At 32.6% G+C, this 25,577-nt stretch overlaps 6 protein-coding genes across 9 annotated transcripts in view; 3 read left to right on the top strand and 3 right to left on the bottom strand.

Moving 5' to 3' along the window:
* The window catches only part of LOC145725855 (uncharacterized), a 19,638-nt gene extending 8,781 nt beyond the window's left edge, over positions 1-10,857 (bottom strand). Inside the window, exons 1-9 of one of the 4 annotated variants that reach the window (XR_014177421.1) lie at positions 10,392-10,856; positions 10,036-10,337; positions 9,824-9,976; positions 9,614-9,770; positions 3,437-3,602; positions 2,633-3,384; positions 2,094-2,562; positions 698-1,166; positions 179-425 (exon numbers count right to left, since the gene is read on the bottom strand). Coding sequence is in view for 1 of the 4 variants with exons in the window: in XM_081974754.1 (XP_081830880.1) it covers positions 179-425; positions 698-1,166; positions 2,094-2,562; positions 2,633-3,384; positions 3,437-3,602; positions 9,614-9,770; positions 9,824-9,976; positions 10,036-10,180 (2,558 nt within the window). In the remaining 3 variants the exon portion in view is untranslated. Of the gene's footprint in view, positions 1-178; positions 426-697; positions 1,167-2,093; positions 2,563-2,632; positions 3,385-3,436; positions 3,603-9,613; positions 9,771-9,823; positions 9,977-10,035 lie in introns of all 4 variants that reach the window. The other 3 variants (XR_014177422.1, XR_014177420.1, XM_081974754.1) reach the window with 3 other exon arrangements.
* On the top strand, positions 7,176-8,262 carry Aprt (adenine phosphoribosyltransferase). Its single transcript, XM_081974778.1, has 3 exons — positions 7,176-7,445; positions 7,669-7,906; positions 7,958-8,262. Exons 1-3 carry the CDS (start codon positions 7,345-7,347, stop codon positions 8,171-8,173), a joined length of 555 nt encoding a protein of 184 aa, XP_081830904.1. The 5' UTR covers positions 7,176-7,344; the 3' UTR covers positions 8,174-8,262.
* Positions 10,858-11,128: 271 nt separating the features above from the next.
* Positions 11,129-13,224, top strand: LOC145725864 (uncharacterized protein F58A4.6). Its single transcript, XM_081974776.1, has 3 exons — positions 11,129-11,591; positions 11,655-11,824; positions 12,944-13,224. The coding sequence occupies exons 1-3, from the start codon at positions 11,305-11,307 to the stop codon at positions 13,162-13,164; spliced, it is 678 nt and encodes a 225-aa protein (XP_081830902.1). The 5' UTR covers positions 11,129-11,304; the 3' UTR covers positions 13,165-13,224.
* nSyb (neuronal Synaptobrevin) lies at positions 13,158-20,444 on the bottom strand. Its single transcript, XM_081974781.1, has 5 exons — positions 20,289-20,444; positions 17,500-17,711; positions 17,359-17,438; positions 17,206-17,257; positions 13,158-13,796 (listed from the first exon to the last, which is right to left on the bottom strand). Coding segments are annotated over exons 1-5 (477 nt in total). The 5' UTR covers positions 20,291-20,444; the 3' UTR covers positions 13,158-13,665.
* A 621-nt stretch (positions 20,445-21,065) lies between these two features.
* LOC145725863 (histone-lysine N-methyltransferase Set8-like) lies at positions 21,066-25,439 on the bottom strand. The gene is made up of 7 exons (XM_081974774.1): positions 25,166-25,439; positions 22,225-22,393; positions 22,067-22,170; positions 21,901-22,010; positions 21,651-21,841; positions 21,453-21,600; positions 21,066-21,401 (listed from the first exon to the last, which is right to left on the bottom strand). Exons 1-7 carry the CDS (start codon positions 25,173-25,175, stop codon positions 21,336-21,338), a joined length of 798 nt encoding a protein of 265 aa, XP_081830900.1. The 5' UTR covers positions 25,176-25,439; the 3' UTR covers positions 21,066-21,335.
* LOC145725862 (uncharacterized) lies at positions 22,969-24,466 on the top strand. The gene is made up of 6 exons (XM_081974773.1): positions 22,969-23,214; positions 23,269-23,501; positions 23,555-23,775; positions 23,832-23,971; positions 24,020-24,173; positions 24,220-24,466. The coding sequence occupies exons 1-6, from the start codon at positions 23,038-23,040 to the stop codon at positions 24,366-24,368; spliced, it is 1,074 nt and encodes a 357-aa protein (XP_081830899.1). The 5' UTR covers positions 22,969-23,037; the 3' UTR covers positions 24,369-24,466.
* Positions 25,440-25,577: the final 138 nt, after the last annotated feature.

Here is a 25,577-nt window from a genome sequence, read left to right on the forward strand (position 1 = left end):
CATAAAACGCTTATTGAAAACAAAAAGAGGAAAAAGTGTAATTGGGATTGATTTCTCTCAGTTCAAGTTAAGTCAAATTTAAATACCAGTCTTAAAATGTAACTATTAAAGGGCTACTAGACGGTTAAAAATTAAGACTTAACATTAAACCATTAATATACATAAGAATTTTATTTACCGTAATTCTTGACCAGCTTGCGACACAGCCAAAGCTAAACTACTGATGTTGCTGAGATTAGAAGTCTCAGGTGCCTTTTCGCTAATAGGTTTCAGTGTTTTTGGGTCAATCTTCACTATAGAGTGTTTCTTAATTTCGCTTTTTTCCGACTTTGTGGTTTTCTGCGCTGTCTGTGGGTCCTGGGTTTTATCCTTTTCCGGGCTGACGTGCACTTGGTACATCGGTTTCACCCCAGAAGCTGGATTTCCTAAATAGTATAGTTTACTTTAAGAGAAAAGACAAGGACACTTAAAAATATACTAAAAATTAAAGATACTCAATATTTAACAGATATTCTAAATTTTAAGAAAAACTCATTCAGAAGAAAAAGTTCGTACACATTCAAATTACTCTCATAAAGTGTGTTTCAAGTGAATTAAAACATAGCAAGTAGATACTTCATCATCAATAGCACATTTAATCAAGGACATACGTTTTTAAAGTTTAAAAATATGGTCAGTCAACTAAAATAGTACTTACCCAGATATCTCGGCATATTCCGGCCTTTAAAAAACTTGGCGGGCCTCACACTCTTCAAATCTCCACTTAATCGGCCTTGAGCCGCCGCTCCAGCGGCCAAATTAGCCAATTGCTGCGCTTTGGCGTTCTGATTAACCTTGGCGATTTGCGAATTGATCTGCGAGTTCCAACTTTTTGGCGGATCTCTCAACGTCTTATAACCCATCGGAGTGGCTGGTTTAGGCTTAGCTGTCACAGTGCAAGTAGGTCCTGCCGTACTTGCCGCCGCAGCTGATTCGGATGATGGCGTGCTTTTGGAGTTCTGAACAGATTCCTTATCATTGCTCGAAGGCTCTTTATCTGGTTTGTCTGTAGCCTTGTTTTGCAGAGAATTTAAATTTTGATGGTGGGGTAACTGGGCTGGTGTTATAATAGGGGTGTGATGAGTGTTTTGGTAGGTATTTTGGGGTTTACTGACCACTGGAGATTTCTGAAAATTCATATAAATATTAAAGCACTAAATAGATGGTAATAGATGGTAGAAATATTTAAAGAACAGCTCAATATTCTTTGGTTTAGGTCGCATTCGTTTTCACGCTGCATGCAAGAGCAGAGAGTTTTAACAAGTTATGGTTTTGCCAAATTACGTCATAGTGACGTGATACTCTGGAGTGTTGCCTAGTTCCGCTGCAAGCTCTCTTTATAACATATCTTCGATTTTGGATCAACCAAAAAAAAGTACCAACATTTAATTTTCAAAAATCTGCATCTATTTGATCAAAATGTGTTAGCCAAACAAACACTAGTCTAAACAATATACAGCGTGATTCACGAGAAATGCGTCGTATTTCAGGGCTTAAAAGTACATTGAAAAATAACTAAAATTTATTTTAAGTTTAAATAGCAAACTTGAGATATTTTCTGATGCACTATCAAGCCTAAAATATGACTCATTTATCGTGAAACATCCTGTATAAATCCTCAAGTTCTGTTTGCTAGTTTAACTTTCTGTCTTTAGTGAGACATTGTCATCTGACTGAAATATGAGTTTTTGCCTTCCTAACAATTATTTTGGATTGGAACACTCTAGATTTTAAAAAAATATATTTATTGAACCCTCCTCTACATACTTCTAACTTCGGCATTAATTCGACCATTGAACGTCATTAGCGTTTAACTAGCTAGAGTTAGATATTTTTTTCTATCCTCCAAACACAAACTTAATAGTTTTTGTATTAAAATACACAAATTTAAGTGTTTTCTTAAATATCTAAGTATACTCTTAAATTCAAAAGTTAGCTATTCTAATAATTAACGTCTATTAACTCTAAATCGCTTGAATACTATCGTCAAAGTCACTGATAACGTACAACAGCCAAATTAAAAATAATTAACAATAAATAATAAGTGATCTTACCTCACACAGTGTCACTGAAATTTCCTGTCTATCACCATTCCTTTCATTAGCAGGTTTCGGAGCATAACATGGCACTGAATTATTGTTTTTCTGCTGCTGTTTTGCCTTGCTCGGCGAGCACCTTTGTACAATTTGCAGACTCCGATTAATTATAATCGGTTTCGAGTTGTTGCTGTCTGCACTCGGTTTTTGAGCGATCGTCGAATGACTGACCGTTAAGTTAGGCACTTTGTCGCTTAAATCTAAATGTCGCCTTTCCCCGTTGCGGTTCAATTTCGAATGTTTTTTTAACGGATGATTGTTGGAGAGATTCATCAGCCCAATGGAGTGGTTTAGAATTGTGGGTTTGGGCAATTTAGCTGGCAATTCGGATAATTTTTCTGACTCCTCGCATTTTCTTTTCAAGGTGTTGCTTGGCTTCGATACTGGCACATCTTTATTTGTGTCTATACATGTCTTGTTTTCAGTTCTAAAATTTACATACATTCAGAGTTATGAATAAAAAACTGACTGAAAAATTTAATAAAAATGACTCTTACCGTCTTAGTGAGCTCTCGTCCAACTTCGTACTGCACATACTCCTATTAATAGTACTATAAACAGTTGTGGTACCACAGGAAGACAGAGAAACGCAATTCGCGCTCGAGCTCAAAGGAATCACAGATAATTCACTGTTCAAGTTGAGTTTATGACTCAACTCGACACTTTTCGGAAGCGTACTCACAATAGAAATGGTGGACTCTGAAGTCAATAAACAACTAGAAGCTGTTGCACTGACTGGAAACACTGATAGGACATTTTGAGTGTCTGAATTAGTCAGCCTAGTGTTATTGTTGATTCCAATTTTAGTGGTTTCCATGTTAGGATGCTTCTCATTGTTCACCTCAACTTTTTGTGGTTTGGGTTTGATTGTTAAATCAGTGCTACTTGTAGTGGGTTTACTGTTAAGTGACTCCTTGTGTCCATTTGCGATTTCAGTCGGTTTCACCGCAACTTCTTCACCTTCTGGCTTTGTCTTGGTTTCATTATCCACACTACTAGCAAGCCCTTCAGGTTTTTTACTTTCATTTATCACAACTTCATTCTTAAAATTTTCTGTGGCCTCTAACAGATCCATCATACTGCCGTCCTGGATACCCGTAATTGACATTTCACCGTTCTCACTAATTCTCAACTGGACTTCCTTCCAATTGTTGTTATTAGACGGGGCCAATGTGCTGTCATCAGAATCCAGTTTCGGCTTTTTAGCCCGACATTCGTAGATTTTGTAAGTCAGATCTAAAGCTTGGCTCTAGGAGAAAAACAATAGGTTACATGAAACCAATATCAGTAAATAATATTACCTTTTTCCAGGAATAAATATAAGCTACATCCATTAAGGACCAGGCAGGGTTGAGCACCTTGTGATTATAGAGCATGTCAACTTTATGTCGATTTGTCAAGTCATATTTTGCATGAATGAGTTTGTTCAAGTGAGCAATAGACACAGAACATGAGCATCGTAAGTACCTTAAAAACATTAGGAAACTTATAGATCATAGTTTTAATACAGATGATAGTTTAACAGTTGGAAACAATGAAAAATGTTTGATATGTTTTGACAAAGATGGCTCATATTTATTGATATTATATTTCATAAGGTAAAAAATCAACTATCATTCTGTGTTTATAACATGTTTCATGAAATCATCCCAAAAAGTAGAAAATGTTAAAGCTTCATTTTAAATTCAGGGGTGTACATTTTGCTACTTAACTATCCACTGTATATTATTGGTCTATTACCTTTCAATAATACAAAGAAAGAAGTCCTGTAGGCAAACTCTGTAATGAATAGCAAGGAAATTTCTTTGTTATCATAGAAAACCCTTCTATATTGTAATATATGGTACTCTCTATGTTTCAATTGGCGAAGATCGGCACTTAGAAAGACCAAATGAGGTCTTGCTATGATTTTATCTCTCTTGGGGCTATGAAATTTTTAATTTGTCAATTTTTTTTTACTGTCGTCTAAAATTAAAATGTTTTTTTTTAACCTTTATGCCCGTCAGTGTCAAAATTGTGTCTATAAAGTTGAGTTGGGGACCAATTGATTGTGTTAGAACCCCCCATTCCTTGTTTTTGAGTTTTTCACTAAAGTGTTAATGTATCTATTAGTTGTTGTTTTTGAGGTGTAAGCTGTTCACCAAGGAAAGGTCTAACAAGAAAATAAGAAACTTAAAACTGAAGAGACAACTCTAATAAATAACACCAACAACAATAATGGCAACGAATTGGACTATTTTATAATGTAAACTTTGAAATCTATGATTAATTACTGAGAAAGAAAGTAAAAAACGTATAATTATTGAAATTATTGTCATTAACCCTGAATAGGAGGAAAATTTATTACTAGAAATTAGTCAATGTTTTTAGGACCGATAGGTTCCGTTTTCTGTTGACGGTGTCCGAATGTGATAGAAAATAGCTTATAGGTAAAGTCCCAACTGTTAGTAGAAAGACATTTTCTTTCTTGTCTATTTCTATGCGTTTTCTATTTCCTACATCGTTACGGAGTTCGCCTCCTGACTACTCAACGCTCTCGACAAAGACAGACGACACTGACTGAAGGTTAACTGTTTTCCAAAATAAGTGACATCTGACATGGTAATTTTTCAAGATGTAAATGATTTCAAAAATAAATTCTACTAACACAGTTATGATTGATTATAATAAGAGTAAGTGCATTACAGAAACATATTCTTTCAACCTGATTGATATTTCCAGTATAGAAAAATACAAATGAAGGGTGCACGGGAAAAACAAGCTAAGTCAATTTTTGGCCAAATTGAGAAAACAGCTTCACCTGATAGACAATAGCGATGCTATACAATACAGGGTCCAAACTTAGTCAGAAGAAAATCGAGCTACGTCGTCTAATAGAACATATTTTAGGATAGGCGTACACCTTTCAATCTTTCTAGTAACTAATTAGTTTAATAATTTTTTATCAATAAAAAACAAACAAGTTTTCAACTAATTATTTTTTGACATACATTTTAATTTATGAATTACCTTGTTTGCTACTTAAGCTTGATGAATTTAATATTTATAATATAAATCTGGTGAAAAACAGGCTAAGTCAAGACCTATTTTTGTATCTTCTTCAACAAAAACCTTGTAATTATTATATTAAATAAAAAAGCATGCTGCTTTATATACAGGGTGGACCATAAGTAATGGGACATAGAGCTACAACATATTCCTGACATCAAAATAATACGATTTAGCGAAATTGTTCTATACCGAAAATTAATGTTAAGAAAGATACAGGGTGTGAAAGTTGAAATTTTATTTTTGTTTTTTTATCATATCTTCACGGTCGTTTGATATAAATTACTGAAAGTTGGTATAAAGGGGTTTTGGCAGGCGTTAAATACGATGCTTTCATTTGTTTTGTAGTAGCTGATAGGGGGCGCTAGCTGCAACCATATCCGTTCCTTCAAGAGACTCTAACTTTTTTTTACGGAACTGAAACGACCATATGCTCTCAAAACATGATTCTAACATGTTTTCTATGTAAAAAAGGTATACTTGTTGTAAGTCTTAAAAGTTGACTGTTTTCGAGTTATTTAATGTTTTATTATTGCATGCATTGTCGTATGTTAATACGATATGTGCTGTATACCCTTAAGTTACACACATAACAGTTTCTGTATGTAAATTTGACCGTTTAAAAAATGTTTGTAAACTTTAAAATAAAGCTAGTTGTTATGAACGCCCTTTTTGTTTTTGTATCAAATCCTACTTAGAATTTAAAAAAAAATTGTAATTAAAATCTGCTGTACATGTAAATGCATGCAATAATAAAAGATTAAATAACTCGAAAACGGTCTACTTTTAAGACTTACAACAAGTATACCTTTTTTACGTAGAAAACATCTTAGAATCATATTCTGAAGTCATATGGCCGTTTCAGTTCCGTAAAAAAAAGTTTGAGCCTCTTGAAGGGACGGAGATGGTTACCGCTAGCGCCCCCTATCAGCTACTACAAAACAAATAAAAGCATCGTATTTTACGCCTGCCAAAACCCCTTTATACCAACTTTCAGTAATTTATATCAAAAGACCGTGAAGATATGACAAAAAAGCTAAAATAAAATTTCAACTTTCACACCCTGTATCTTTCTTAATATTAACTTTCGGTATAGGACAATTCAGCTAAATCGTATTATTTTGATATCAGGAATATGCTGTAGCTCTATGTCCCATTACTTATGGTCCACCCTGTATAAAAAAATATTTATGTTTCTAATGCCTATAGGTGACCAGTTAACAACAATTTTAGAGATAAAACTGCTGTACTCAAAAACTTCAAAATTTGACTTAGCTTGTTTTTCCCCTGCACCCTTCAAATAGAGAAATTAACGAAAACATTATTTTCTGTCCATATACTGCAAGTGACAGTTTTGAAGTAACCACTGCTATAAGATAATGGCCACATTCAAAAGAACAAATCGGATTTCTCAATTCGATGGGCAAAATGACGTTTTGCTTTTTCGATCAATAATCGATTTATTTTAGTGCATTCATACATTTTTCAAATATGCCGTGAATCCACATTTTTGTTCAACAGATTTTACATGGAAAATTATAGTTATTAAAAAAAACAACCACCAACACCTCTAGAAACCTTAATAACTTAAGAAATTGATGTTTGAGTCAAAGAAACCGACATTTAAGTGAGCGAGTCAAGATAACTTCATATTTCCTCAACATTGTGTCAAAATTAAAATGCTTTTTTTTAATACTGTAACCTGTCACTGACAGGACACCCTGTTATACCTACTAAATTATAAGCAGAAACCCAAATATTTACAAATACAATAATGATTTTCCTATTTAGATAAATCAATCTTGTTGAGAATAGATAAAAACTTCCTAATCTGAAACCAAATTTGAATCCAATTATTGTACTTTAGCAAAAACAAAATTGGCGGCAAGCCGTCCGTATACAATTAAAATGCCTGAGAGCAGTGAAGCGTGGATTTGATACGCCACTGGTATTAAATCAAAAAGGTCAAAGCATCCGACCACTTGTTAACTGAGGACTAACAGTCAGTCAGCAAACCAACGATAACTTTTATCGTACACGATAACGATAGAAAGTTATTATTCCTAGTTTGTATTTTATTGTAGCTCCTGTTCGCTTTGATGCAGTCAAGGTGTGTGTTAAACCAGCAACTTCATGTTTATTTGATGTGAAACTATCAAAAATGACAAACTACAGTCAGTTGAACGATGAGGAAAAAATGCGGTTGATCAAAGACGCCGTCAAAAGCTACCCAGACTTTCCTGTTAAAGGTGTCTTGTTCAGGTAAATTTCAATTGTAAATTTTCAGGTAGTAAAATTCAATATTGTAGGCGCTGACGTAATTAATCACCTTTTCCTGTTTATAATCAGTGACTCACATGTTGCCATTTAATTACTTTTTTCAGTTGGAGGTTTTGTTTACAACATGACCGCCTATGTTTGTCACACAAATCCCTGAGTATATCGATTATTTCCACCCCTAGTACATGTAGTTTTCACATTTTAGGGATTTATTCAGCGTTCTCGACAATCCCCCAATTTTCGCCCTACTGAAAGAACTCTTAATAAAGCGAGCTAAAGAAATTCAGCCGGCTATACAGAGCGTAGTGGGACTGGACGCCCGCGGCTTTCTATTGGGACCCATAATCGCATTGGAACTGCAAATCCCTTTTGTGCCCATAAGGAAGAAAGGAAAACTTGCTGGGAAGGTGCGCAGCTATAAATACGCATTGGAATATGGAGAGGTTGGTACTTTTAAACTTTAACAACCAGGGGAATTATGTTTAACTCTTTAGGACACTGTGGAAATACAAGACGACGTGATCAAACCGGGGCAGAAAGTTTTAATAGTAGACGATTTATTGGCCACTGGTGGTACATTAAATGCAGCCTGTAATTTAGTAGCCCAAGTAGGGGGTGAAGTGATTAAATGCCTTGTGGCTATTGAATTGCTAGATTTAAAAGGACGGGATAAACTACCTGTGGATGTTGTGCCTATAGTTCAGTTTTAATTTAGTGTAGCAATAAGTAGGTTTTATGAACACTGATTTCATTTATATTGCTGCTAAGTTGTAATTTTATAAAAGTATTTTTATATTGATTAGATGTTTTAATAAAGTTGCAACCTAAACACCTAAAAGTCAAGTACAAATCAAAAATTCAATTGAGTTTGATTGCAGTTAATTCTTAAATCTGCTAGACAATTTTTCTATCTTTCTTACATCACAATTACTTACAAATTATCAATCTACTTAATGTGCTGCGTCAGATTCTGCTAGCAGTTATCATAACAAAAATTAGCAGATATCACAAAATTTGGTAGATTCAGATTTCCCACAGATTAAAACGTTAAAATCTCAGTTTTTTACACAGGCTTTCTGAAAAGTAGTGGAAATACAGTGTTCTATGTTCAGATTTCAGACTGAAATGCTTATTGACACATTCACCAAGGAACACCCATGGGTAATATTGTTCTGCACAAATTAACCAAAACAGTTAAAAACTAAGAGGCAAAGAAATATTTGAACTGTAAAGTAAGTGTAAATTAATGCAAAAAGAACACTAATTTTTGATTGCTTAAATGCAATTTTTTCTAATTTATTATTTATAATATTAACACATGTTAATTTGCTCAACAGTGATTATCGCGCCTTGACTTGGCTTTGAAGCAAGTACAACTTAAAAAATGCTGTGAGTTGAGTTCAACTATCTCTACATATTTTTGAACTTTTTAGTGGGGGTGGATGGATAGAGCAAGTCAGATAGCTCATTACTAAATAGTTGTTAAGCTGACATAATTTTCAACAATGTGACCCACTGGTTAAAAAGCTTTAAAGTCTTTTTAAAGTGGAAAATGTGGCAGTGACAACTTTTGAACAAAAGCAACTGTAATGTAAATCTATGAAAATTAGCTATGATCTCCTATGATTGCTCTACCCAAGGCTCTGCCATTATCAATCATTATTTTTTGGGTTAAAATTGTGATAAAAAAATGCCATATTTTTTTCTATTGGCATTGTAGGATGTAGGTATAAGAAAATGCTATGCTAGTAATTTTTACTAAGTTTTGAACCTATCAAAAATTTGTCTAAAGCTTCAAAGTTAAAACAGACAACAGATTTGTAAATACTGCTTCTATTTTTACTAGATATACCTATATACTTTTAACTGTTTTTTAAATTTAAATTTGCATAATTTTCAGCAAAACAAATATTTGCAAGGTTATGGGAACATAGTAATCTTTTAGTACAACAAACACTCAAATCATGTAAAGTAACTCAATGTTACTTTTTTCAGCTACCTAAATATTAGATATTTTATCTACAGTAGAAAATAAATAAAAACAACTATAACAAAGTTACAAAGTAGCACAAATACCTTGCTTAGAATATTGATTAATCATAATTCATACAAGAATGACATTGAAATTAAATTACAAACACCTAACTTACCTTGGAGTTGTAGAACAACCATCATAATTTAAAGTGAGATTAATATTTTCATCAGGAGACAATATGTATTCATAGTATGATGCCATATTCTCCTCTGATACTGAAGGCTTAGAAGTTTGATTTGTGTCATAGAAAATCTTCCTCCTTTTTGCCTCATCTTTAATTAACCCAAATTAAGCACTATTTACTGTAAATACTACACAAACTTACTGTGATACAATCTTGGAACCAATTTGTAGACGAGGTCTTGTAAAGTTTTGTCATGCCTGATATTAAGTAGTGGTTTGGTCTTGTGAACTTGAACATCACAAATTGGACAGTATTTGTTTGTCTTCAAGTATTTAACTATGCAGCCTCGACAAACTGTAACAATACTGCCATTAAGAAATCTGGACTGCTTTACAGTGAGTTAGAAGACTTACATGTATGTAAACACTCAATTATGGTAGTGGCATCAATAAAATAACCTTTGCATAATTTGCAGGTAATGTAACTGTTTAGCTCACTTATAAGCCTTTTATTTGACTTGTCTTTGTGCATCATAATCTTATGGTTGGGCTTTTCCATTTACATGCTTTCTAGAAATCCCCCTAAAGTTCACCCTCCATAAGTAGGTCTTCATGTGTCCATATTGTTTATTTTCAATTGTTGGGGCATTATTTGTACCAGCAAAGTAACTGTGCATTTAAGCCTTTGCCGGATTAGGGCAATTACTGTGAAGCCCCTTAATTCCTTACCAAATAAGAAACAAAAAAAAGCGCAAATAATAATTATTTACTGTTTTTATCCTCTGACACCAACTTTTCAGCTACTGGTGACAGTTATAACACAAAAATGGCGTCCTCACACAAAAACACTAGTTTCACCCACTTATACTAGATAATTTGGCGGCGCGGTAATTTCGACAAACGTTAGACACACTTTAGCAACGTTTAATTAACATCAGAATCACGATTACCGTTTAAAAACTAATAATTTTAACTCGAAAATAGGACATTCACAATCAAAACGCATTACTTCTAAGCCAAAATACATGAGCACCAACATAACGGTACGAAAATTTGACAGACATTTGACGTTTAACTGAATATAGCAGACGGCATATTTAAGCGCTTTTGAAAACTTTCTTAACACAAAAGGTTTCCGAAGGAGGAAGAACATGTAAAAAACACAATTCCAGTACTCTAGCCTAATAAGCTTGACCATAAAAATCACATCTAATCACTTTTAATTTATTCTTCTAGTTTCTAATGTAATTATGTTGGCCTAACTTGATGTCATGCTGTTTATTGTTGATTGATAGCTGTCAACTGTACTAGCATAATAAGCATCGATGCCAGTTCAACCGAATAGTTTCTACTTTTAGGAGCAAATATAGTATAAACCTGTTTAATGAGTCATTGAGAAAAGATCAAAGAATCACCCATTTTTACTTAGTAAGAACAGGCCATTTCAAATTTCTATTTAAATCTTCCGCAGCGAAGTTGTGGTACTTAGGTCGACTTGGCAACATTGAAAAATATCAAATGAAATTACACCACAGAAAAGAGATTATAACCTCACAATTAGTAGATCAGTTTGCGGCTTAAAAAATATAAATAAAAACAATAATTAAGTTTAATTTGTATAAACAAATTGCTGTTAGTGTTCAAAACCAGAAAAAACTATAATTAAATGGTAAGGTTCATATAATGGAAACAGTTATTTGGAAAATCATCACACCAGAGTTGTGCTATTATGATACAATTGAGTTCAATCCCCAAAGTATACATAGCTTAACTAGACCAGCAATTAAGAGACCTAAAAAGAAAAAATGGAAGGCTCTTAAGCTTGACTGTGTTTTCATTAATTATCTAGTCAAAGAATTGCACTTTAGTGCTTTTTACCGCCTGAAAGTTGTACAAACCACTTTGTTAAATCAAGGACCTGATTTACTGATACTCACTCCTACTAGTAAAGATTTAATTGATTACAACTGGTAAGTGCAGTTTGCTTATGTATTTTCATTTTGATGGTGGTAATGCCTGTTTGACTCAACCAGGAATGAGAGACTGTACCGAATGGTAAAAGAACGCTGTGAGGTGGACCATGCATTCAGTTGGCTGTCCACTTTAGGTGGAGCCTTTTCAGCTTTAGGGGATTATTTTGAAAATTGTGCAGAAACTGCAGGCAAAATTTCCATTCAACAGTTGCAGTTGGCTTTTCGCTTAGGTATGTTACTATATGGAGTTTAATCCCCAGTTTGACAACATAATTTCAATCTAATATACCAAAATTCAAAGAGAACTAGGAAGACATCATAGGCACAAAAAGGTTGCATTGTTGTCAGAGTGTAAAATGAATTTTCATAATTAATAAAAATATTCATTTGCCAGAGGCCTTTAATTACCTTGTAAACCACTCAAGAATCTATCATAAATCCAAGATGGCCCTAGAAATATTGTTAAAAATTGCCAAACGTCACAAAAACTACTTAAACTTCCAAGAATCTACACAAGAGTCACTTTAGAACATTTTCAGAACTTTATATAGTATACAATAATCATAAAGTTCCCAGAGGCTTCTAGAATAACTCCCAAAAGGGCAGCATAGCTCTAAACATTTTGAAAAGCTTTAAAGAAACTTGTAGTAATGCCAGAGGCCTCTAGAATTGTTTTTAAAATTGCCAGAAGCCCCTAAAACTATTCAAGCCTCCAAAAATCTATTGATATTGCCAAATTTTCCTAGTCACTTTAAAACTGTTACAGGCTTTTGTATGAAATCATTATAAAGTTACTAGAGGCCTCTTTTAAATTTCCAGAAGCCCCTATAACTCTTCAAATCTCCAAGCTTCTCTTGATATTGCTAAATTTCACTAGAGTCACTTTAGAACTGTTACAGGCCTTTGTATGAATAATCATTATAAAGTTGCCAGAGGCTTCTAGAATAACTCCCAAAATGTCGTACCTCTAAACATTTTGAAAAGCTTTAAAGATACTTGTAGTAGTGCCAGAGAGGTCTAGAATCATTTTTCCCAAAAGAAACATCTAATCTCAATAAACTCTCAATTTTGCCAGGTATTAGAAGCACTAATGAGATAATTTGCACGTTTTTTTGTCATAAAAGTTTCTTGGTAATGTTTTGGAAAGCTGATCATCTCTTTGAGAGCCTTTATACATGTTCCATCTTTAATAGTTCTTGTTGGCTGCATTTTAGAGATATCATAATTGAAATAAGTACTTAAGCAATAGTTTAAAAAATAGGCCAATTTGTTTAATAAATATCCAGAATTTGTTTGTAATTTAAAATATTCAATCAATTTTGCATAATAAAGTAAACAAACATTTTTAGGTGATCCAAATATGCAGGCCAGATGTAGACTGTACCTTAGTTTAAGCTTAATCCAGAAGAAAAAGTTCAAAACGGCTATGAACATAATCAGGAGGGAGTATCAGGCAGTTACAAACCAACTGGTTGTAGATGAAAGGCTAGTCAGAATGTGCAAAGGTATTTGGGCCAAATTACAGTACGAACATAGCCTGAACAGGAAACAAAAAAATATTAAAAGGTGATGAGATTGAGTTTATTATAATGTATATTTTTTAAATAATATAATATAGACATAAAATGGTTTACGTTATTTACTTGGAACTATATAGATACACTTAACCAACTAGGTAACTATATTACAATTATTATGCAATTTGAATACTTTATAATGTCATAGAATTTGCAAATGATAAGTTATTTTGCCATCCGTGTAGTAAGTTAAACTGACTTAGGCCAAAAATTACATAATATTATAAATATTACAGCTAAAACTCAATACTAAGAGTCACTACTCTTGATGAAACATGATCTTATAAAGCTTTTTTCGTTAGTTTATTTGAAATCACTTTTGAGTATTTTTGTGCTTATTAATCAAGTTTAAACTTCTGTTTTCTTTTAGGAACACAACATTTTTTTAAATCTTTCTGAAACGTTATTTATACACACTTTATAGCAACTAAGACAGCGTTTGAAACGGAAATTCCCTTTATTATCGTTACACAATCAAAGAGTCAAAACACAATTTAAGATTTGCCTGCTTTGGCAGCATCTGCTGCTGGAGCTGCTTGAACTGGAGTTTCAACAGGTGGAGCTGCTGGAATATATCCTGGGGGAATAGCTTGCACTGCTGGCTTTTCATCCGGCATAAATTTCACTGGAATAAATTTAATTAACTACACACTGTTACCAGTAACAATAAAATTGATCACTATAAAATATCACTAATTCCTCCAGTAGTGTTACTCTGTTCAGTTTCATTTTAACATTATGGTGTCTGCTGTCTGTCTTTCTGTGTTATGATGGGGTGATAATGCAGTAAATGTATTATGATCTCAAGCATAAAACTTTCGTGTTTAGGAAAATCACGTAAAAATGTCATGCTGAACAGTTACGGAAATGTTACTGATGGTGTCGTAAGTTTACCTGTTCCACTCTCCTCTTCCAAATGGTTGGCAGGTAGCATATTTTAACTAATACTAGTATTATTAAAGTTCACCTAAATTTTACAGTAAAGAAACTATTGAGATATTATGTATACTTATATATTTATACATTATTATTGACTAAGGACACTAAGGAATAGTTTTTTGAACTAACAGATAGAAAACTTATTTAATAAAGACTATTACAATAATATACAACAGACCTTACAGGACTTCAGGAAACGAAAAAAAAAAAACTCTGAATTAAAAAATGAAGGTCTTCTGTGATCTTTCAAAGTATCTAATAATAACAAAACCTTTTTATTATACATTACTGCCCTTCGATTTTCTTAAAGGGTGTGAATGTAAAATTTCAAAGTAGATGAAGCTTAACATTAGAAGCGTACTTCTACATTTTTTTGAAATTTTTAATACCAAAAATGACCTTATTAACACCGTCTATATAAATATGTAATCTCTATGACTAATTATATCTGACCAAGCATCCTATCGTTATACAGAGAAAAGCTAATCCAGTTCAAATGTATGACACACACGTTATTGATTCATTATACATTTAATATATTGAAATGCGTGTCTTTTTTACAATGAAATTGATGCAATTTTGTCATGTCTTGCTAAACCCAACACAGTTTTACGTATTAAACACTATATAAACCAATTTAATTAAAAAATTAAGGGAGGTTTCGATGTTCTCACTAGGTTCAGGATTCGACGCTCAATGTTTTAGTAATAAACTGAAATTACCATCCCGTGGCATTACATAATATTGTAATATGAGATGACAGTCCGTGTGTATGTGCATGTTTGCATTTTAGATAATGTCGACTGTTTTGCCAATTCAAACTGCAAGAGAAAATTTTAACAATTTTGATTTGTTTTTAATTTTGTACATACACCACAAGATCATGCTCATGCGCACTTTCTAAGAAGCTAGCCCAATCAACTAAAGAAGTTTTAATTCTGAAAGATAATTTCCAAAAAAGGGGTTCTTGTCCCTAATTTATAGATTTTGTTAAGTAAGTTGGCAACATCGGAAAAACTGAAACCAAATAAAAATACAGGGTGCTCCCTTTGAAATAACACCCTGCATAGTCGCAACTATTTTTAAATTGTAGACTTTTGATTATACACAATTTTCAGATAAGTTTTTTGAACAACCCTGTATGTTCGCTTTATATGGCAATGCCCCGTTCGAAGATACAAAGTATTAAATTTTTCAGTTTTTAACACTGTAAATAAAAATAACATTATTTGGCATAGTTTGTTGCTTACCAAATTTGAGGTAAATATCCCAAAAACTGTAGCCAAGAGCTATATAAATATTAGAAAAACGAAAACTAACTAACCTTGTACGTAGAATTATTATATGTATATTATTTGACGTCTTGGAGCATTTTCAAGTTTTAAAAACAAAGCAATCAAATAATTTACAGAACATAAGCAAAAACTAATATTAAACTAAACTATTAAAATAAAATGTTCCTATTATTCGTTTAGACTTTAAGTCTGCAACACTATGCATTTTAAAATACGGAACTGTATGGTTTTATCTGATTTTTAAAGTCCTAATCAATTTCACATTATATCAAGCTAGATCTAATCTATTAAGTTCTAGCCTAAAAATTTAATTTTTTATTATTATTTTAGATTTCTTAAAACATCCATGTAAGTATGGTAAGCTCATATAATGGTAATTCCCATAATGTAGATTTCTTGAAATATTTTATCCTGTTTTACAAATCTTGATTTGTTGAATTTTGACTCTGAAAAAACTATTGTTAAGGTCACTTTTATGTTTGTATTCTAGAGTTAACCAACACTATTTCAAATTTTCAGTAAAAATTTCAATTCAATGCAGTTGATTTAGCTAGCAATTCACTCTTTTAATTTATTTACAAACTTAATTATCTACAGTGTGACCCATTTAGAATGGAAACACCCCTATAAAATTTTAGGTTATTAACCGATTTCAATGATTTTTTTTTTGAAATAATTAGGAATGAAATGTCTATTACGGGAGAAAATTTTAAATATTTATTTCAGTTTTCAGGTCATATTACGATACTTTTTCTTGATAGAAAATGGAGAATTTTTATTAGCGATTTTTTTATTGAAAAAATTACTACGCCACTGGATCTATAGTGCTTTCAAATAGCTGTGACCAAAATTTCATGAAAATCCATTCATTAATAACAAAGTTATGACAAATTAAAATTCAAAAATCCTCTAAGCTAACGGTCACAAAAAAACACCCTGCATCAACTGTTGCCATAGAAATGGTGTTACTGTTTACTCGTTTATTATTAATTATTAATTGATTAATTTCTATAAAAAAAAAAAATATTAAAAAAAAAATCAAAAAAAAATAAAATAAAAAAAAAATCTAAAAAAAAAATCAAAAAAAAAAATAAAAATTTGGTCACAGCTATTTGAAAGCACTATAGATCCAGTGGCGTAGTAATTTTTTCAATAAAAAAATCGCTAATAAAAATTCTCCATTTTCTATCAAGAAAAAGTATCGTAATATGACCTGAAAACTGAAATAAATATTTAAAATTTTCTCCCGTAATAGACATTTCATTCCTAATTATTTCAAAAAAAAATCATTGAAATCGGTTAATAACCTAAAATTTTATAGGGGTGTTTCCATTCTAAATGGGTCACACTGTATATAAAAAAAGCCAATAGTTGTACTGATTTCTTTGTCGGTCATGCTCCCAACTCGTCTACACTCTAAAAAACCCCACACTCATGCAAATATCTATTAGGACCGCCTCTAAAATGGTGACTAAAGAAAAAACACTAGATAGAAAAACAGTGGTGGTGAAAAACTATCAAAAGTTCATGAATGTAAGAAGACCTACACACAGAAAGACAGATAAAGCATTTTACAAGGGGGGTAAAAGATTTTGCTGGTTCAAGCTTTGACACCCCTTTAAAACAGAGAGGATACCACAAATATACAGGGACATGTTTAATTACCGAATATCGCACCCGGACGCGTGAATGACAGTTACATGAAGTTCACTAGAGAAAAAAATTATTGTTGTTTAATCATCCTGTGCATGTAAATATTTGGATGATCTATGCTTATTTGCTAATAATAAGAATACTTACTGATAATAATGATTAAAATTACCAAGCCAATTACGCCCATTATAATCATCATCTAAGAAAAGAAAATCAAAATTAGTAAATTCATATAGTATTTTGAAATTTTACTGTTTACTTTTAAACAAAAATTGTTGTCAATCAGTGTAAATTACTTACCTTTAAATTCTGTAGCCAAAATTTTCTTTTAAGTTTTCCCGCCTGCTGTTCAAACTGTGAAGCACCCTGTTGCAGGGCATCTGCAAGCATTATAAAGAGTGTCCTCAGAAAAATGGTGGTAGTAAATTTATGAAGTTTTACCAGCCCTATCGTCCAGTTCCGACAACTTCTGATCCCTTTCGAGTACTTTTTCCACGTTAGTTTTCATAATATCTACCACCTCGTCTACTTGGGCCTGAGTCTGCTGCAGTCGCTTCTGGGCGGCGATCTGCTGGGGCGTCCTGGGGCCGCCCACGATGCTGTCATCTCCACCCGCCCCTGCTCCGCCCGTTCCTAAAGTGTCACCCGCCGACCTTCGAATTTAAGAGATTCTACATTACAAAGTTTTTCATAAAATGTAATTTTAACACAAATCTTCCAAGTCAGTCTATGGATGAGACATTGCATTTAAAAAATTAGTAAAAAAGTAAAACGTAAACATTCTTTATTTTTTTTTTGAAAAATTAAAAATTTTAAAGTTCTTTTTTTGTACTTATTTCACTTAATTGTAGTATAAATAACATAGTATCCTGTAGTATAGATACATACAGTGATTTATAATTAGTGCACAAGTTTATAAACACTGCACTCAAACAGTTTACTTTTGGGAATATAGTGTACCCAGAAAAATAAAAAATGATGAAATTTACCAAATTACAAAAAAAATATTTTTTTTTCCTAAGCTTGAGAGTGCAAAATGATAAAATCGACACTTTTTGATGAAATTACTTTCAAATTATTCGATTTAGGACCTTAAAATTATGAAATTGATTTATTTCCTACTAGAAATGACAAATGTCTGATATAAATTTGACATTAAAAATAATGAAATTTTCTTATTTATTAATAAAATTTAAATTAATGTTCACAAGCTTGTCAGCGCCAGATGATAAAATCGTTGTAAAATTATTGATTTAGTACCTAAAAATCATAAAGTTTACTAATTTTCTATTGATGATATTGACAGATTTTGGATATAAATTTGATATTGGAGATTATAAAATTGGTAGTTGAAAATGATAAAATTGACTTTTTTTTGATGAAATTGACAGATCTCTGATATAAATTTGACATTAAAAGTTATGAAATTGATAGAAAATAATAAGATTGACTTATTTCAAGAATGTGTATGGACCAATTGATTATATGGTGTAAGGGTTTCCCTCACTTTCCGATAAAAACGTCATAAATAAAAATTTTGAAACTTACCAGACAATCCAGGCATAACTTTACCATTAATTGGACGATAAAGACAATTTATGGTTTTAGTTGAAAGATAAGGGTCGATTTTAATGGACTTGTTAACAATACTTAAATATTTTATTTAAAAATCTTTAATACTGTGAATGCTCCAAAATGGAAGAAGTTTGCTAAATAAAATTACATATGACAATCAAATGCGCCATAAAAATTTATTTTAAATGTTATTCTATGCAAGTTTGAGCAATACAAGTATTTGTACTTGCATTTTTTACTAATTTTAAGTAATTTGATTTGTTAATTTTCTAAATGCAATTTTGCTGGCAATATAAATAGTTTTTCAACTGCATATTTCGCAAATTGTTTGATAATTTATATCATGCGTCAAATTTTGTTGTAAACATGAGTAGATCTTTTCCTTGACAATATATTTCAACAAATTACTTCGGAAGAACTGCCGATATTCTAGAATGACTCTAAATATATTTCTTTTTAGTTTAAAAAGGCAAATATAGCAAAAAAATTTACATAATCACAAAACAGCACTAGTCAACTGGGCTAAAAGTTAGCTCTAAATGTAAAACTGTAAGTAAGAAAAAGCAAGGATAATTTCGGCAGGATGACGGGTCGCGGGGGTACATCTTTATTATTTTATGGAAAGAGAACAACATACTGAAAAATGTGTTCCTAAAGCAAAATGAAAAAACAAATTGCATCAAAATGTATGTAAGTAAAAAATTGTCTGTCTCAAATAGGTGTTTCCTACACCACTTACTTTAAACCTTTCTTGTTCTACTATATTTTCAAGGAAGTTTAAAAAAAATAGTTTATGTGTCTAACCCACACAATCTACAGTAATAATCTCTTCATTAAAACAAATAATTGCATGCCATCAATTTTGTTCTTATCAGCGCTCCACCCCTGTTTATCCAACTTACGTCTTTAAGGGTAAACAAACGCCTAAAAATACCCTTCAGACGCAAATAAATGCCGGCTAATCATGGAAAACCCTTGAAAAATAATATCGCCGACAAAATAAGGAATATCCGATAGTTACAGATTAGGCCGGAGGTTGAACTTTGGCCACTCAATGCGCTTGTGCAATCTCAATCATTTCAATCTGAATCAATTTTGGATTTTACAAAAAAAGTAAGCCTAAAGTAGAAAATGTTCAGTAATAGGCTGTTAATAAATTAAATGGTATGGGGAAAACTTCCAGTCATTTACATAAAGGGTTTTCAACGTTCTTAGTTAATTTAGTTTGAAAATTGCAGCAATCAGCGTTTTCGGGTGTAAATTATTAGTTTATTTATCTATGTAAGAGAGTGATTTAAATAATATGGATATAATAAGTTCATAAATTGTTGATTAGGTGGTTGTTGTTCCTCCACCCACTACAAAGTTCCAGGATACACGTCCTGCTGAACTAAATCGATATAATTGTTTAATTTGTTTTGAATCTTTTTATGCTTACTGAAAGTAGCAACTTACACCGCAAAAACAATAGACAACAGCAGCAATTTGACCTAAAAAAAGTGTTTTACATTTCATGAGGAAAACCACCACCTTCAATCACCGCCCTAATTTCAGGATTAAGAAAACTCACACCACAAGGGCGGTATTTCACCCTGAGAGATAAAAAAAAACGCAACCACACACCAAACAAATTCGTTAAACTGACTTTTACTTACATTTTGCACTCTTAAACTGGACCGTTAACGTGGGAAAATAAAAATCGTCGCGGAAAACGGGAACTTATAGGTTTAAGGGGAAAACAGCGGCCCCGAACTAGGTTTTCGATATTGACGCGCGTGACGTCACGCTGGCGCTTCGCGCGGGCGCAAATCCGGCCTAGTGGCGATCTAACGTAGGTCAGTTTCCATTAATAAGTTGATAGGGGGCGGGAGTTGGCAAAAGAAACGCGTTTTCCCCACATTGTTCCCCCCCTTTAACATCGTTTACAGGAAACTGTAACTCTTGCAGGGTTTCACCGAAATAATCAATAATGCGTGGCAACTGTTTTGATGTTTCTACAAAACTTCTCAGGGATATGGATTTTGAAGAATACAGTGCTTAATATCGTTAATGTTTTTCTACAGTGTTTCAATCTGCTTAATCTTTGAGTTAATTCAGTTAAGACGAAATTCTAGCAATCGACAGAAACCGGTGTTATTCTAACACACATGCTCTTTTCCCGCCTAAGTTACCTACCCTTTAGTTCCACAATATTTTTTCTAAGTATTTCATAATTAAGCCTTATATCCAGTACAAAGAGCACCAACGTTCAACATGTTGAGATAAACACAAGAAATCATAAAAGCGAAAATAATTCTTACAAAAATGATGGTATTGCAGTTTTTTTAGAAACGTTTGGCAAACAAGCAACCTTGCACTTAATTAGTGTTTTTGTTTCATTTCAACTTACAGAATCACAAGGACAACATAAAAGGAGTTTCACAAAAACTTGATTAAGATGAAAAACTGTTATATTCGAATACAAACATCAAAACCGATGTTCACGTGAAAATAATTGAGTAAACTGGATAGTGACAGCCACAAAATGCAAGTGAAAAATAGAAAACAACTGCCACCTTAATTAATAAAAATCGTAAACTGACAACAAGTTGATTAAATATAAATCTTTCCTAGAAAGATTTTCTTATAGTAGCGGTCGCGCAGTATCAAAGTCTAACAAATCTACAATCTTTAAATATACAGGTACAACATATCTAAATATTTTAATAAGCCAACCAAGGGTGATGTTGTAAAGATTCTTTAGATCGATCCCCGTAATCGTACAAAACCTAAAACAACTCTTAATTGAACTGTTTATTGGAAAATTGACAATCACTTACCTCCTCTCCTCTTTTGATGTCATCTTTAGCAATCAAAACAAGCCTGGGTTTTTTGTCAACCAAAATGGTTTTCGTTACAAGGTTTGGGTTAGATCGTGAGTGGTTAACCAACCTCCCCAACCTTCCCGTTTCTTTTGTCGCATCAATGCTAAATCATTTCAATTAAAATGGAATTTGTGAGAAAAAAAAACTACTCACCAATACTGGATATCGTTATGCTTAAAGTAATACATATAACAGCCAGCGTTCTCGTTTTGGGCATACAATTCCTCACGTACTTTGGCTTCAACTATATCAATTAAATCCCCACTGTACTCCACCACAAATTGCCCTTTAGTAAAATCTTTAGAGGCTACAACGCCCCTACCTTTATCTTTAAACAATCTGACCTAAAAAGTCATCAAAGTTGATTTCTCGAATTTTGCTAATTTAGTGGGGAATTGTACACCTCCAAACCGTCTTCAACTTCACTTCGTACAAGCTTCTCCAACGCTAACTGTTGTTCTTCCAGTACTATGGCTTTGGTTTTCCTAACAGATCGTCTAACCGGGAAAAATTCTACAAAGCATTAATTAATGCAAATCCTGCTTCCATTTTACTAGTTGTCTATGGACCTGTGAGTTTTTGTTGTCCATTAAGTTTATTGTTATTCTGACTTTTTATAGTTTCTTTAATTTCAGGCTTTAAATTACCATTCACAATGTGGTTGTCCAGTATCCTAAAATATTGTTTTTAAAACAACTGATCAGTACTAAAATTTAAGTTTAGGTACTTTTTTCTCGCTTTAGCAGCTGGTGGTTTACAGGTAAGTGACTTTTTGCAATCATTCTCATTTGAGTCACTACATAGTTCAATTCTATGGGGTGTAGGCGGAGAGCCGGTCATTCCTAACAGCTTCTGCCTTCTCGTTTGTATTGGGGTTGCAGGGGCAGTGACTGTTGCTGAAAAACACTCTGTATGTAACTAAATTACTAGATGTGTTCTGTTTATTTTTGGAGATATAAGATCAGTTAGGTTGGGTGGCCAAAAAATCTGGTTTCAAAATTTTTTATTTAAAAATTAACCCAATGACGGTAGAAATTCCATAATGCGTCATACTAAGTAAAAAATGTCCTAATAATGTATTCTTCTCAAAACTGGATTGAATAAAGGGTGTCCAGTTTAACAACTATAGCCCAATCTTCCGGGAAACGGCAAAAAATAGCCAAAGCAAAATATTTTATTTATAAAATTTCCTAAAAGACATTCTTCATTTAACTAACTTGAGTAACCAATTTGACCCATCTGTTAGATCCCAAATATGTGTAGATCTTGTTATTTTATATGATTGATCATTTCACATTCACAAAAAAGTATGTACACCTTGATCTAGGTAGGACTCGTAGACTTTGAAGGTTGTTAGATTTTGACTTTTAACTTTGTAATTTACGGAAGTTTGCATTAAAATCATTGGAAGAAAATTCAGTTTTGTGTAGAAAAGCTATCGCTAGATTCCGTTACGCGACACCATCCTGTATACACTGACAAACTAATCAATGTGACACAAATACAAAATAAGTCAAAATTTTACTAAAGTGTGATAAACATGGATTGTATTGGAAAAACTGGCCAGGAACTGACTACCAATAATCACGACATAGTTAAGTACATATGTGACATCGAGGAAGAACGCAAAACTCTAGAACACATTATACAGAAGCAGTATGAAGAAAGGAAAAAAGTGGAGGCTGAAATTGAACGCCTGACTTACAAATTATGTCTTGTATGCATATTAACCAATGTGAGTATAAAATTATTAATGCAAAACTATCTGTAGATCAATAAAAGCCTGTCAATGCGAATCAAAGCAAAAAACAACTATGACAAGACATTGGAGGAGATAACTGCACACTACGCAAAATTAGTGGATAGTTCCAATAAGTTAAAGCAAATTGTTGAAAAAAGTCAACAGGAGCTGGATGATTTGATGAATAAAAAGACAGGCACCAGTTCAGGGCCTGAAGGTGATGAAGTACAAATGTTATATGTTAAACCAACTGGATCCCCTGAGTATGAACATTATTAGTTATTAATGGTTAACAAAAAAGAATTGAAATTTGTAGCAAATGTGCTCCAAATGAATGTCCTTGTAGTTATACACCAGAAATTCCTACAAAAGATCAAAAGAGAAGTAGTGAATCTTCACAAGTGTCTGACTCATCCAGAAGTTCATCCCCTACCAAAAACAGGTCAATAATAGTTAAACAAGGTTCTGGTTCAAGTAAAGACACCTTTAAATGGGGCCAAAAAGTAGAAACTATTCCTCCACCTTCAATGATTGATGGTAGTGACTTCCAAACATGTATACCCTAATTAATTTTATTAGACTTTCATCAATAGGCACATCAGAAAACAGCCAGCAAGCTACTGCACCAGCTGAAAGCAACATAGGATCTTCAGATTTAGTATTATCTAATTACATGACAGAAAATGAAGTGTTTGTCCCCCCTACACATAAAAAACCTCAAAACTATTACAATGTAAGTCAGTTAAATACAAGTCTGGTACATTAGTAATTTCTGGTCTAGGCATATGAAGGAAATCAAAATTTTGAAGATGAAGATGTTGAAAGTAGAGGACCATCATCTGGTATGTTGCAAGCAGCCACAATTGGATCTACAACAGAAGAGGAAACAAAAAAAATACTTTTAGCCAGGATTAAGGCCAGCATGAATTCTCAAAGTAAGGCAACAAAAAAAAAAATTCAGTATACAATTTGGTTTTACAGGAGCCTCAGGGCCCTATGCACATGAGCGTCAGTCAAAAATTTTAAACACAAATGAGGGAGGTTATCTCCTTGAGGTTCTACCTTCAGAGGCTCAACTGAACAAGTTACAAAAAAGAAGTCTGCAGGATTTACTAAATGAGAAACCTTAAGTGATTGTATGTTTGCGATTATTGGTGTCAAGTGTAAGAAGAGTATATGTTAAATAAATTTTAATTGTACAGGTAGCTCTAAAAACTACCACTATGAAGCAGTTATTTTTTTAAATATTGGGTTAGTGTTTCTACTTCCAAATTCTTGTGTTAGTATGGGGGATGTTAAATACTCTTATCTTAATTGGAGGAAAGTGTAGCATATAGCAGCTACTGTGTAACTTGGATAATTGCTACTCTAGGAAAATGAAAATACACAGAATGAGAAAGACAAAATGCATTCCAACTACCATCTAAATTAACCTACAAATCTTTATAAATCCTCAATATTGTTTCTATAGGTAATAACAGTAGGTTGAGCATCCGAATTTCAAATTTATTGTCTAACACAGTTACTTGTTTCTCACTCTTCATTTTGAAACTTAATCATAGGTCATTAAGATTACATAAAAGAGATATGGCTCCCTGAAACCATTAGAATTTGTGTTATATACAAGGTACAAGGATAGAAAATACTAAAATGACTTTCTCAAGAATTTTTTCAGTTTAACCATTTTGAAAGTCCCAATCAAGCTACTTATTCATGCTTTAGAACATAAAATGTTTAGCAACAGTACTAAAACAAATTATTATTATTATTAAATTAGGTATAGTTTTTAAATGGCTAATATAAACCTTAATCTCAAGTTCTTATGGGGGCTTATTTGATAAACTAAAGCCAAAATTCTATTTATTTAACACATCCTGATTAAAACTTTAAACCATTAACGTATATTACATCACATTTAAGGACTTACCACGAACCATCTTTATTTTTTCCTAGACAGCATATAATTTAAAAAAGTTATAAACAATATGTGGTAGGGCTTATTTGCCCTTCTACAGCTGAAATATTACAGGTCCACTATCGACAATTACATTACCGGCTATAAACAGTGTGTTTACTAAAAATTTATTCCCAATACACTAATTTTTAATACAAAAAATGTTAAAAAGTGGTCTAAAATGGACAAGCATAATTTTTTTTGATTTTCAGTTTACAATTTACAAACTAAAATGGCGTCGCCTAATGGCGAGTTAAAAATTGACGTTGAAAGTTGAATTGACAACGTTGACACTTTTAGCAAAGCCATATGTTCATTTATTAGCTGTTTTTGTTACTTTTTGCTGCAATTTTTACAAGTAAGACAAAGATAAAAAAGTAATCTG

The sequence above is a fragment of the Ips typographus genome, linkage group LG3 (assembly GCF_016097725.1).
Source record: "Ips typographus isolate SLU linkage group LG3, UJ_Ityp_2.0, whole genome shotgun sequence".
Classification (NCBI taxonomy): domain Eukaryota; kingdom Metazoa; phylum Arthropoda; class Insecta; order Coleoptera; family Curculionidae; genus Ips; species Ips typographus.

Excerpts from the sequence above, each read along its gene's own strand:
- Aprt (XM_081974778.1), top strand. The coding sequence starts at position 7,345 with ATGACAAACTACAGTCAGTTGAACGATGAGGAAAAAATGCGGTTGATC. Across the intron at positions 7,446-7,668 it reads GTTAAAGGTGTCTTGTTCAG|GGATTTATTCAGCGTTCTCG; the intron begins GTAAATTTCAAT and ends TTCACATTTTAG. Across the intron at positions 7,907-7,957 it reads ACGCATTGGAATATGGAGAG|GACACTGTGGAAATACAAGA; the intron begins GTTGGTACTTTT and ends TTAACTCTTTAG.
- LOC145725864 (XM_081974776.1), top strand. The coding sequence starts at position 11,305 with ATGGAAACAGTTATTTGGAAAATCATCACACCAGAGTTGTGCTATTAT. Across the intron at positions 11,592-11,654 it reads GATTTAATTGATTACAACTG|GAATGAGAGACTGTACCGAA; the intron begins GTAAGTGCAGTT and ends TGACTCAACCAG. Across the intron at positions 11,825-12,943 it reads GCAGTTGGCTTTTCGCTTAG|GTGATCCAAATATGCAGGCC; the intron begins GTATGTTACTAT and ends AAACATTTTTAG.
- nSyb (XM_081974781.1), bottom strand. Across the intron at positions 17,439-17,499 it reads GGAACTGGACGATAGGGCTG|ATGCCCTGCAACAGGGTGCT; the intron begins GTAAAACTTCAT and ends TAATGCTTGCAG. Across the intron at positions 13,797-17,205 it reads AATTTTAATCATTATTATCA|TGAAATTTATGCCGGATGAA; the intron begins GTAAGTATTCTT and ends AATTTATTCCAG.
- LOC145725862 (XM_081974773.1), top strand. The coding sequence starts at position 23,038 with ATGGATTGTATTGGAAAAACTGGCCAGGAACTGACTACCAATAATCAC. Across the intron at positions 23,972-24,019 it reads AACCTCAAAACTATTACAAT|GCATATGAAGGAAATCAAAA; the intron begins GTAAGTCAGTTA and ends TTTCTGGTCTAG. Across the intron at positions 24,174-24,219 it reads GGCCAGCATGAATTCTCAAA|GAGCCTCAGGGCCCTATGCA; the intron begins GTAAGGCAACAA and ends TTGGTTTTACAG.
- LOC145725863 (XM_081974774.1), bottom strand. Across the intron at positions 22,171-22,224 it reads GCTGCTAAAGCGAGAAAAAA|GATACTGGACAACCACATTG; the intron begins GTACCTAAACTT and ends ACAATATTTTAG. Across the intron at positions 21,842-21,900 it reads AAGTTGAAGACGGTTTGGAG|GTCAGATTGTTTAAAGATAA; the intron begins GTGTACAATTCC and ends ATGACTTTTTAG.